The sequence below is a fragment of the Triturus cristatus genome, chromosome 2_1 (genome assembly GCF_964204655.1).
Source record: "Triturus cristatus chromosome 2_1, aTriCri1.1, whole genome shotgun sequence".
In the NCBI taxonomy this organism is placed as follows: Eukaryota; Metazoa; Chordata; class Amphibia; order Caudata; family Salamandridae; genus Triturus; species Triturus cristatus.
In genome coordinates, this window is record NC_140581.1 from 1,094,171,993 (window position 1) to 1,094,185,526 (window position 13,534).

At 40.1% G+C, this 13,534-nt stretch overlaps 1 protein-coding gene across 2 annotated transcripts in view; it reads left to right on the plus strand.

Moving 5' to 3' along the window:
- LOC146866418 (interleukin-8-like) overlaps nucleotides 1–6,025 on the plus strand; it is a 65,580-nt gene extending 59,555 nt beyond the window's left edge. For both annotated transcript variants that reach the window (XM_085636483.1, XM_085636484.1), the window contains exon 5: nucleotides 417–6,025. In XM_085636483.1, coding sequence (XP_085492609.1) covers nucleotides 417–492 — 76 coding nt within the window. In that variant the 3' untranslated portion in view covers nucleotides 493–6,025. The remainder of the gene's footprint in view (nucleotides 1–416) is intronic.
- Nucleotides 6,026–13,534: the final 7,509 nt, after the last annotated feature.

Consider the following 13,534-nt stretch of genomic DNA (forward strand, 5'->3'; position numbering starts at 1 on the left):
CACCAGCTACATACTACAGCCATACCACTCCCCTGCTGAAAGGAATTGGCTCATTTGCTATAACTGCTCTTTGTGTGACACTTGGATTTCTCACAATCCTGGTGACTTAAGTGATGCAACATTGATGGCAAGTGAACCATTCCAGCTCTACTGACCTCAGAAATTCGAACACACCAGCCACTATGTGTCCTTGTAAATTTAACATTTTAATAGAGAGGAATAATATTAAACCTAATCAGTTTCAATCAACAATACTATTGTCCATACAAATTCTAGCACATAAAGTTAAAGAATACAAGTGTTGTGTTATGTTAAAGGTGCTGCAGACTAACGTAGAAGATGCACAGATATAAACAATAACTGTGAACATGCTCTTGCAATGCTAGTAACTAACCATTGTTTGTTTTTACTTTTAGGAATGGGTATCCACGGCTGTGTTCTCTCCAATGCATGTTGTCAACTGTTTTGTGTGGGCTGCTTCTGTGTCTATAATATATATGTCTCATAATGGCACTTGACAGTTAAGGGAACAAAATGCCCACGGTTGCATTACATTTACCCCTCTGTCGATGATCCTTTTCTTATCTGTCCAATCAGGAAGCAGCTATCACTAAGGTGCGATCATATGTCACAATAGATGTAGTAGCCCTTGCTTACTTGAGCACAGAACTTTTTTACAATCCATAGAGTAGCATGAATGTGCTCATAATGTCAGACCAATATGACACAATTTAAATAGGAGATATGTGCTTCCTGGCTGGTCGGAAAAATACAATAGATAAACTGTGAATATTAAAAGTATAATTATTTTATGTTAATTTATGTAGCAGAGTTATCAGCTACTATTTAAGGTATTTGAAGAAAGAATGTGAGTCAAACAAGTAATATATTGTTCTTGAACTGCAAAGCACAGACGAGAAGTAAAACACAGTACTGTAAAAATAAAAATGACAAAAAAACTACATGTGAAGAATGAAACAAGAATTAACACAATCAGCTAAAGTCCAAGAGGCATGCACAAGACGTGAGATCCACATCTGGTGGAGAATCACACCTGCCCGCTACAGATGAGGGGAAAATATTGCCTAAAAAAAGCAGGAGAAGGAAAATGGCTGTTTTCTCTTCTGGAGAGCTGTCAGCACAAATGCATACCTGCCCAGCCTATACATTTGGAGGTTGTTTGCCCTATCAACTAGTAGAGGTGAAACCAAAGATGAGCTTTCAACCAGCAACTACTGGTCACCCACACATCACTAGTTGAAGCTCAGTGGATGCTGGGTGGGTGGTGGGGGTGTGGGTGAACCCAGATTTCAGCCAGGCGGGCTCGGCAGCTGCAATGTATCCGCTTTCCAGGGGGGTTACCAAGGCCATCATCCTCCAGTCTGTCTTCTTTTGACAAAACGTTAAATAAATCAACTTCATGGACTCTAAGCTAAACTGGGATTAGCACGTACTTTGCACTGGGTTGTAATAAATACATCGATCCATTAAATATTCACGGTTTCTTGTCAATATAGAAAAATATGAAACTGTTTTCAACAAAAAGATTTGTTAAAAGCACTCCACGATGGACCTTTATTCTCCATGGCATCCTGATAGCAGGCTCTGTGGCTAAGGACGTTATCTGCAGGATGGGCTTGTGAGCCCTGTTTCCATTAATGAATTCTAAGCGCTTACTTCAGCACAAACCTGCGCCCTGCAGCTCCCGAACTGCACATTAATAACACTACAGGGCCACTATGATGGATATTTGTGGCCAATTCATAAAGGCATTAATGAACACTCGAAGTAATACTGCTGTAGTAATACATCACATACTCATAAATGCCTTTGTGAACTGGCCCCATTATGTGGCTCAAAAAAGTAGAATATTAAGGGAGAAAACATTTTAATTTTGAGGGCACTGTGTGGGACACATTTAGGGCAAAATCGTGCTTATTTGTCCTGATGGTGAGGAGTTCCTGGATGCCAATCTTGCGTCGTATAAATGCAAAATGGGCAAATGAGTCGAGTCGGGTACATAGACGCTCATTCAGCTTTCAATCAAGTGTTGTGAAAATGCTAAAGAACTCTAAAACCCTAGAACCCCAACACCAAGTAACTCAAATGTGTGCACGCGCTTTTTAAATGAGAAGCAATTCCCTGGACGCATCGATAAATGGCCCGGACCTACACGCCTCAAAGTAGGCTGGAACCTACACCCCTGGTATTGGTGGTTTTTGTAAAGCACTTCAAGGTGGTTTGCAGCACTTTACAAACTCACCAAATAAATAACAAATAAAAGGTGAGGAGATCTGTTAGTTGTTTGTGATCTTTTTAACGCCGCTCAATTAGAAAGGTTCTTCAACATAGCCTAGTTTAAGGAAATTTTAGTGGGCAGAAGACCTGCAGAAGCCGACTAGGCAATCACTACTTTATCTGAAAGTACAGGTGAAAAGCATTATCAGAGGCATAACCCTACCAGAAGATATGACATTCACCAGAGGGAATCTCTCTTGTCATTGGAGCCGGTCAAGAGGATCAGCTTTGCGAAGAACACCGCTGGACAGCTGAGACCCCCAGCAGACCGCTGACCACCGGGTTCGCGATCATAGAAAGGCAGCCGCCATAGGGCGGTACAGGGGAGTGGCTTGGCTGTGCGTATTACGAGTAGCCTGTTCCACAAGTAGACAAGGGCAGTCCAACGGCATGCTTCAAGGTGGCGCTGACAAAGGATTTGGGGTGCGTACTCCCCCTTTCGTCTTCTTACAAGCATATTCCAACGTGGACCTCTTTATCTAGGTCTCCCCTTCACAGCATGATCTTCACCCCGAGGATTACGACCCTGTGTGCGGTAATCTGCAGGTGCCAACCACGTTAATGGGTATATGGTACTGTCCCACATATATCCTGCATATGTGTGCATCTGATACAAATGCAGTCGAAATGTACACACAGGTATCAATATATTTGGTAATAGTACTCACCACCACTGCTAGATCCCCACCTCCACACCGCCCGCCCAGTGGTCAATTCACGATACGGCGGTCTTTGGACCGCCAGGGCCATGGGCTGCTAGCAGGGGCGGGCGTCGTCCTATGGCTGTCGGATCCCCAAACTCGTAATAAGGCCCTAAATACCAGGTCCTAAAGATTTGCTCAGGAACCTTGGCTGGTGCTGCCAAATGGTGGTGGTGACTAATAAAAAGGCTGTTTAGGCTTGATTTCACTCCATGTTTCTTTAATCTACCATCAGACACTCCCTAATTCTTTATCTCAGTCTTGCAGGTTCTCGTTTATCTCTGTTATTATACTTCGTCTCAGTTTTTTCACATTTCTCTTCTTTCATTTTTCCCACTTAAGTCTTATTCTCATATGTTCTGGGTCAAACTCTGATCAGGAAAAATAAGTGCCAGTCTCCAAAAATGAGTGCCAGTGGACCCCACATGCAACGCCTGCTCAAATTAAGCACCATCCATGAAGATTTCAAATGTTAGCGGGATTTAATCCATCTTTACAACTTTTGGCTTTTGTGTTATTCTCATATGCTCTGGGTCAAACTCTGATCAGGAAAAATAGGTGCCAGTCTCCAAAAATGAGTGCCAGTGGACCCCACATGCAACGCCTGCTCAAATTAAGCACCATCCATGAAGATTTCAAATCTTAGGGGGTTTTAATCCTTTTGTATTTAGTGGTATTTGGTAGTCTTTTTAGATTGTTTACAAAAAATAGTTTTCTGGCATGGTTGAATATCAGAGCACACTTTATTCATGTATTTATGTAATGTACTTGGTTACAGTGATCCTCTTTTAGGGAAGTTCTCCCCTTCAAATTCAAATCAATTTTGCAGAAAGGAGTATGGGAATTTTAGAAGCAAGCACGTTTTAGAGCTGTTTTGAAAGTGTTTGAAAGAGACAGAGGTCCATCTCCCAGGATCCCAGGAGATATTTCACTACAGACAAAGGCATACATTTACTATTAGTTATAATTTTTGTTTGGATAAGTCAAAAAGGTCCTTCCCAGGGTGGATACTCCGGGCCCGATTCACAGAACTAACTTAAGACAAAATCCTAAACTTGCTACCATTTTGGTATTCACAGAAGGCACTTACTCATTTTGGTATTCACAGAAGGCACTTACTCATTTCGGTATTCACAGAAGTTAGGAGTCCTAACTTTAGGACTCCTAAATGCCTTCTGTGAATACCGAAAGTCTTAAAATTAGGATTTTTCTCAGTTTAGTAGTAGTATAGTTAGGACTCCTAACTTTAGGACTCCTAAATGCCTTCTGTGAATACCGATACTCTTAAAATTAGGATTTTTGTCAATTTAATAGTGGTAAAGTTAGGACTCCTAACTTTAGGACTCCTAAATGCCTTTTGTGAATAGCGAAAGCCTTAAAATTAGGATTTTTATGAGTTTAGTAGTAGTAAAGTTAGGAGTCCTAACTTTAGGACTCCTAAACTGAGACAAATCCTAATTTTAAGACTTTCGGTATTCGCAGAAGGCATTTAGGAGTCCTAAAGTTAGGACTCCTAACTTCTGTGAATACCGAAGTGTGTAAGTGTCTTCTGTGAATACGAAAATGAGTAAATGCCTTCTGTGAATACGAAAATGGTAGTAAGTTTAGGATTTTGTCTTAAGTTAGTTCTGAGAATCGGGCCCTCCATGTTTGTTAAATGTACCGGTAAATGTTGACATTATTCCAACCACTGTATTTTGGGAAGTGATCCTTGGATTCATTGTTAAGAAGATAAGGTACAGCAAAATCCGCAGAGGCTATTTATTTTTTTCTTCTGACAATTAGGAAAATAAACTTTGGAACCATGTGCTTTTTTTAAGCAAATATGTCAAAAAGTACATCAGCTGCCTGTGTGTTTTTGCTTTAAACGATGGCTATTGACTGCAACCGCTATACGTCTGTTTAATTGTACAAAAATGTTCTCCTCTCTATCTGTTCAGTGAAAAACCCCTCGATGGTAGTTCTGTTCTTTTATTAAAATGCAAATAAGTGAACAAATATATGTGCTGCTAATGATGACTGAATATTGCTCAGAATGCACTTTATAGTAAACTATACCTCATTCACTCAAAAAAATATTTATGGAATCCAGTGGAGGTGTCAAGAGCATATTACATTTCGCAGTACATGGCTTACCTTCTCTAAAATATCTTTGGTACTTGAGAGGAATGCATGTGTTTCTGTTTTAGAATTTGTATTGGTTTTGTACAGTATCACTTCAACTTCGGAGCTTCTTGGCTCTAATAATAACAATACTCAGTCCAGGAGTGTTAAGAATTAATAAGTAACGTGTACAGTTTTCCTGGAATTCAATATGTCTGATTGTCTACATATAAGTTCCAGAGCCAGGCAGCTTCAATAGGGGAAGCTCTGCCACCCACCCACAACCTCTTTCCTTGGGTTAGTAGGCATTGAGAGACCAAGGATTGCAGGGACCGAGTTGGGTGGTAAAACTTAAGTCGGGTAATGAAAAACAAACGTGCCTTGCATAAGATATGTAGTGTTTGGAGCAAGTTCTACCATACATAATAAAATCAGGGTAGGGTGATCAGGTTTTGCAACAAGTAAAATAAAAAACTTTTTTGTTTTCATGTTGCTGATGATTGTACGCAAATTGAAATAAATACAACATGCATTATGTTTTGTATATATAGATTCGCACGTTGTGGACCTCTTCTACGATATTTGAAAGATGAAGGATAAAACATAAAATCTGGTGTGTGTTTCTCTTTTCAATGCTGTATTCACCGAGTATTTCAATGTCCAATATCTTTTCCTTCAAACTTACAATATTGGACAGTGCAAGTCGTTATGCACTTTATAAAGGTAGCTCAATATTGCAATAAATGTATTTATTTTTTAAACAAAATGTGTGTATTCAATGACTTCATTTCACTTGAATCCTTATGAAATTATAAAGATGTATTTATGATAACTGTAGAGGAAATGTTGTATTTATTGAAAAATATTAATAAAAAAGTTTTAGAAATAAATCAACACTTTACTTTGATATAAAAATGCAAACAATAAAGAGTAAACGCATGCATGAATGTGTTGTGAGTAGATTTTTTTATTTTAAATATGTGTTGATAATATTCTCAGCAGTTGCAAGCAGCCAATGACTATGGACCAAAGGTTTGGGCTTGCGGGGAAGGCCATTAAGGGTCAGCTTGGTCTCCATTGGGAGGGAGGGAGCAAGCAAGAACACAGACATCAGTTGGGGGGCAAGCAAGAACACATTCAGCAGTTGGAGTCAAGCAACAATATGGACAGCAGGAGGGGCAAGCACCAATTCGAACTGTGGGTGGGGCCAAGCAACAACGCAGGCAGCTAAAAGAGGGTTGGAGGTGGCAAGTCACAGCATGGAGTGTGGGTGGGAGCATACAACAACACAGCAGGAGGGAGATGGGGAGAGGGAAAGCTACAACACAGACAACAGGTGGGAGGGGGCAAGCAATAATACAGACAGCAGAAGGGGGAGAGAGGTACATGAGAGAGCCAGATGAAAAGGACACACTCTGGTAGAGTGCTTACACCTAAACAAAAAAGTAACACCTAATAAAACGAGCAGAGGAAGGTCATAAGTATTTCATCAAAACTTCACGGGAGGTACGAACACACAAAGAGGTAGGAAACCTATAGCAGCTGTCCAATAAGATACAAGCAAATTAGAGCGCCAATGAAGTCAACCAGTGGTAAGTAATAAGTGGCCTCCAAGCCCACTGTATATAAAACAAAAGATCTTGCATGTGCTGTCTTAGGCAAGTCCTAAAATTTTTGAACATTTTCTTGTAGAGTGTCCACGGCCCTTGAGCCAGGTTTGTGCTATATAAATTTGCAGAAAGAAAATTGTTTCGAGATGTGTTAGCTCAAAAAGATAAACTCATGTAACCAAGACTACAACTCCTAGACTGCACAGGGTTGTTAATGAAAATCAAACATTCAGCATATTAATGAAATCTACAGGAATTAACAAGCATTTGCAATGCAATCGGTCTCGCCTCTGGGGGATGTATGACGTTACAACGCATGCTGTTACAACGCATGCTGTTACAACGAAACTGTTACAACGCAAGTGGATTTACAACGCATGCCATTACAACGCAAGTCTTTACATCGACATGCACTAGATGGCGTGCTAACATTAGAAAAGTGTAATTTACTATTCCACTCCAGTCCACTTAACAGTAGGGAAGGTGTTGGGATAGTAAACTACACTATTTGTAATGTTAGCACGCCATCTAGCGCAAGTCGATGTAAAGACTTGCATTGTAATGGCATGCGTTGTAAATCCACTTGCGTTGTAACAGTTTCGTTGTAATGGTAGTGCGTTGTAAAAGTTGCGTTGTAAAGGTTGTTCCCCGCCTCTAGGACCTTATATGTATTTAGCTATGCAGCACATTAGCCCTGAAACATCTACTTTTCTTAACATTGAGGGAAAGTAAGCACCAAACTGCGTGACATGCCAGGTATGGGAACACATGGAGAGAAATATTGCCTTTCAGCAGTAAATGGTATTGCCCAAAGCTCTGTTTTTAATATAAGATCAGGGCCTTTGGCGGTCACATCACCGAAAATACAAGATTTGAAAAATATTTTTGTCTATGGGTGCTCATGGAAGACCATTTCTATGGACAGGAATCTAGAGAATGCTAAAGTGATTCTGGTATTTTACTGACCTCTGCTGGTCGTTTTCTATCAAGAAAGTGAAATAGAGGCAGTTGCCAGAAAAATTAAAAAAAAGAAAGTCCATCATCAGAAAACAATTCTCGTATTTTACTGACCTTTACTGGTCATTTTCTATCAAGACAGTTAAATAGAGGAAGTTGAACAGGCAGAAAGCAGTTTGGGTATTTTACTGACCTCTACTGGTCGTTTTCTATTAAGACAATTAAACAGAGGCAGTTGAACTGAAAAAAAGTCCCTAAGTGGAAGCAGGCAAGCCCTAGGGCTGATCTCCAGAGCCCACAAAGTACATACACAGATAAGTATATACTAAAGTATATACAATAGGTCTTGAATGCTCAACATAAAAACGGTGGTCATTGAAGCCAAAGAGAGCTAACAAGAACAAGGCCAGATATGCAAAGTTATTGTCCATTTACAAAAGGTCTGAATCACAATATTGGACTGCTTATGACGTTAGAAAATGCCTTTTGGTATGTAACAACCGCAAATTACATTACAGTAACTCGTTACTGAATCGCAATTTGTGTTTGCAAATAAATATCTGATTGGTTTGAAGTGGTGTGTTTAGGTTGTCCCTTCCAAATACCATTTTAGAATTGTATGCAATACTGTTTTGGAACTAAAATCAGGTTGCAAAACATTAATATCTTACTGACTATACAAATGTCGGCATAACCCCTTCCCCTTTGTGAATATTGAAAAAAACATTTTTAAGAGTATGCAGTGGTCCCATCCCTACTCTTGAAACAATGTTACTTAAACTTTCCTTTTATTTTTAAATGCACCCATTTTCCTTTTTAGGAAAATAGGATGTATTTAAAAAAAATTATTGCTTTATTTAAAAGCAATCACACACATGGTGATCTGCTGACCCCAGCAGGCCATTATCCCTGTGATGGCTGCAAATCATTTTGTGACCTACCTTATTAGTAATCATGAGGTAGATCAAATTGCGACCCACTACCATTTGGAATTTTACAAACCAACCTATTAGTACATAGGTCGGTTCACCCAATACCACAATGGTTACAGGAATACTGGTCGCAAAGTACGGCCAGTTTTTGCGGCCAGTGCTGCGTACATCTGGACTAAGATATTTAGTAAAAGTATATCAATGGTGTAATTGTACTGCCATCATTTGTGCCTAGTGCAGTGCTTCCCAAACATTTTAGAACCATGACCCACTTTTTAGTATGACAAACTTTAGCGGCCCACCTAGTTTAAATGGACATGAGGCAGGCGATTTTCTAATGTAACTAAAGCACAGTGTGTTCAGGCATTGGGATTTACATAGAGCATATTTCCGTGCAGTTTTAAACTATATTACACACAAATGATAATGTGTAGAAATCGAGTTTCAGTGAATTTTTATTAATTGTGCAACACCTGGTAAAGGTCTTGATGTGTTCTGTTCCTATTAGAACCTTACTTTCAATCACACTTTTTTTTTACAGAAATGTGCTTCATTCTTGCTTTCATACTTGCTGAATTTATACAGTTTATTTACAGGTATTTACATGTTGTGTGTTACGAAAAAATGACATCCTACAGTCGTTTAAGGATTGGACCTGGTTGGTTTGACCATTGTTGCTCGGCAGCTCTAACCAGCCTCAAGCAGGCTTTAGCAAAGAAGCCAAGGGATAAAAACTTAATAATAAATTTGAGGACAGATTATAAAAATGCTCTTAAACATAGGAAGGGGGAACTGCAGCAGCAAGCTTGGGACTCACTTAATCAAGCTGCAGAATTATCTAATTGCACACTGTTCTGGGCAACGGTTAACTCACCATTTCTTAAAGAGGCCAATGTACCCGAGTTAACTGCAAATGTCTCAAGCGAAGGGTGGATTTCCCACTTTTCAATTATTTTTGATTCTGGTAAAATTACTGAAGCTTGTTCCCCCAGTTGGCCTATTTTGCCACTTGATATCTCTGTTAGGGAGGTCGAAAGTGGAATTCGGGCGAATAAGGGAGGGAAAGCCCAAGGCCCGGATGGGGTGCAGATTGACGTTTATAAAGCTGCACCTGAAGTCTGGGGACCCTTGCTGGCCGTCGTTTTCAATGCTGCTGTTTGTACTGAGCCCCCCCCCAACCTGGGGGGAGTCTATTATTGTGCCAATTTATAAAAAGGGAAGCAGGTCTGATGCAAAGAACTACCGCCCTATTTCTCTATTGGACTCCTCTATAAAGGTTATGAGTAGAGTCATGCTTATAAGATTGGAGGAATGGGTGGAACAGGATTGTATTCTGGCAGACAGCCAGTACGGATTCAGGAAAGGCAGGGGTACGCTTGATCAGTGTGTTAATCTAGAACTGCTGTTCGGGAAGTATACTGATGCAAAGCCAGGCCTCATGTACCTGTGCTTCGCAGATCTGAGCAGCGCCTTCGACATGGTGGACCACTCGATCTTGTGGCCAACATTGTTGAAAATGGGAGCACCAGAGGGTATAATATTCTTTCTTGCCAGAATGTACGAGAAATTAAAAACTTGTGTGTGCTTTGGTAATAAGTGAGAATGTACCCCAAACTTTGGCGTCAAACGTGGTGTAAGGCAGGGTTGTGTTTTAGCTCCTCTTTTATTTATTTTATTTATTAATGGAATTGATGCTATTTTAAAGGAAGTAAACGCAGATGCTCCCATGATCAATGGTGTTCCAGTGCCGGTGCTATTATACGCCAATGACGCTGTTTTGTTATCTAGGACATCTGTGGGATTGCAGCGGCTGATGGATAGCTTTTCGTCCTTTATTAAAGATAGGAAACTAGTTATTAACAAAGGGAAAACATACACCTTGATTTGTGGTTTAAAGAATTTAAAACATACTAATAAAGGTTATTTTATTGATAATGAAAAGGTGCAACAAGTGGATAAGTTCTGTTACCTAGGTATTACCTTTTCTTGTGATAAGAAGTGGATTCATGAATTTAATAATATACGTAATAAAATGGCTAGGAATGCACACGGCATCTTCAGATTTGCCACCAAAATTGGGGATCGTAGGACCGGGGACATGCTTAAGATTTATCAGGCCAGATGTGTAACTATTGCACTGTACGGGGAAGGAGTTTGGGGCTATTGTTGTGCCCATAATTTACAGCTGGAAGAAAATCTTTTTCTTAAAAAACTTCTATGCTTGCCTACCTCGGCCTCTAACGCCCTGAGTCACCGTGAATTATCTGTTAATTATTTACTTGACTTTTTATCCCTTAGGCCTTTGATGACCTGGCGGTCTATATGGCTATATGGGTGAAGGATGAGAAGTCCTTTACTAGATTTATTATTCAGGACTGTCTGCGATTAGATAAATTTGTAGCAATACCCTGGATTAAATACATTGTTGTATGCTTCTTAGATATTTTTAACCTGAATATTGTAAAAGATCCTAAAGCAGTTTTATCGATCCCTGAAGCTGAGCTAAAAAGGGCTTTTTAGGATTTTGCAGGGAGAAAGAGGGCAGTTGCAGACGGAACTTTGTCCACTGTTATGTTTTACAATAGGTACCTATCTATGGAAGGATTTCCTGTCTATCTAATCTTGGTTACAAGGCCCTCGCATAAATTTGTGTTAACAAGACTCAGATTTGGAATGGCACACCATTTGGTGGCCCATCCGACTGCAAGGAAACATCCATTGGGCCCTGTAGATGTGATGGGATCTCCACACAAAGTACACTGCACTTTATTTTGTTCTGTAAACTGTACACAAATTTTCGTATCGCTTTTCTTAAACCTATGTTTATTAAATATGGAATACGTACAGTCGAGCATGCAATGAAGTTAATATTTAATTTGCAATCTGCGGATATATGTTTTTATACTGCAACTTTTTTAAACAAATGCATCAACTCCAGGAAAAGTATGTGTTTTTAACAAATTGTGTTTTAACCAATTTATTGTGATTTTTAAAGTGTTGCCAATGTTCACTGTAATTCTCCTTTTGTACTTTTAATATGTGTATTTTTTTTGTGCTTTTATGGTCATTAATTAAGGATGGATTTAATTTACAGCCAAAAAGCAGCCATTTGTCAGCTTCCCTGAGTGCTACTTACTATCACAGATTGATATCCTGTGCTCCACCAGCCAGCGGTAAATTGGGGCTTCCCCTTTGATATAACATGGAGATGAGATCAATGAATGTTTCTTGATCTTCATGATCCATCAAAGGGACTCCTTGAGGATCCTCAATCTGCAGTTTTAGGGGTCTCTAGGGTTTAGAATGCCTACTAACTAGTGCCTAAAAGAAAAATACAAAGGGCGCTGCAGGGATTAAAGGAAATAAAAGTGGGGGGATGGTATAGTTGCACTGCGTGCTAAGAACAAAGGCCAATTATGCAGTTTGTAGCATCTTACAAAGGTACTTACGATATCTTCTGACTTCATGGGTGTCAATATTTGATTATAACTTAGAGAGAAAAAATGACAGAGCCCATTGTTTATGTGATATAGTTGTGTAGTTCTTCTCAGAATTCCCATCAGTACCACCAAACAAGGAGATTTGTTTGAAAAGGGTGTGTTTTCATACCATTTTGTAAGCAAGTACAGTTGCTGCTAAAACCTAGTGGACCACAAGGTAAAATATAGCACACCCGTTCCCAAAATGCCTCTCAAGGAATGCCCACTGCAAGAAATTGGATTAATAATTTATTAATTGGGGTGGGTGATCACTCACCTCAAGAAAAATCACAACCTTAGTCATGGTAAACACTTAAAGTCACTAAATTTACCTGATCTCAACCGCTGGTAGCTATGTCACAGAGCAGACATGCTTAACGTAGGGCAATGTTTAAAGTATTTAGCCTGCACCAATACAGTAGCAAATTCAAATGCAAAACAATACAAATCCCGACCCGAAAATGGAAAAAAATTAAATAAAAAAACAACATAAAAATTACAAAAACCCAATAAGGGGACCCAGAGATATGAATGTAAAACATTTAACTAGAAATAGCACAATGTGCAAATAAAAGTCAATGGTCACAGTAGACCGGGACCTAAGCACAATTTGAGGCTCACCGCGATGACGTAGGGGTCAAATAACCAATCAAGTTTCTCCTGGTCAAAGATTTTACCATCTGAATTTAAAAAAATGTTTTTTTATTGATTTTAACAACTTGAGTTATACAAGCAACAAGTCATGCTTTTTGACACACCATATTGGGTAAGTACATTTATGGATACATTTTCAAAGATAGAAATTTGACATTTACACAAGGTGCCTGATCAGAGAATATTCCTGAGTCCGATGCTCGAACACCTATACGTAGGTAGGTGCATCTGGTGTATAGTTGCAGGGTACCCAACTGGGGTGCAAGGTGGAAGCAGGAAAGAGGGCAGTAATAGGGGGTTTGTGGCAAGGGCAGATTAGTGGGGGGAGGCCCCTGACCGTAGGGGAGTAATTGATCTGAGAGGTGGCTACATTGATGTACTAAGGTATTGTACCTGGGCCGAAAGCATGCATAGGCCAAAGATCATCAGGGGGGCTCTCCAATGTACAGAGTGGTGCACTGAGGGCCGGGAGGTTGAGGTTGAGGCACAGGACGTGGTGCACTACAGTTGGGGAAACTGGACACAACATGAAGTGCTGACTGGTGCAATTCACAGGGAGATCATCATTTTCAATGTGCTGCAGAAAGTGGGATAGAAGGGTGGCCCACTCGGGAGAGATGGGGAGCTTCCACTGGTGGCAAACCTCCTTATAGTGGAGGGCCTCCTCCTCCAGTCACCCCCAATTTTGCATCACTCTGTGCCAAGCCACTATCGGTGACGTCACTGTGGATCTCCACTGGAGTGTGAGAGCTCGCTTGGCCAGGAGAAGTGCCAGAGCTGTGAAATACATCCACATCCTA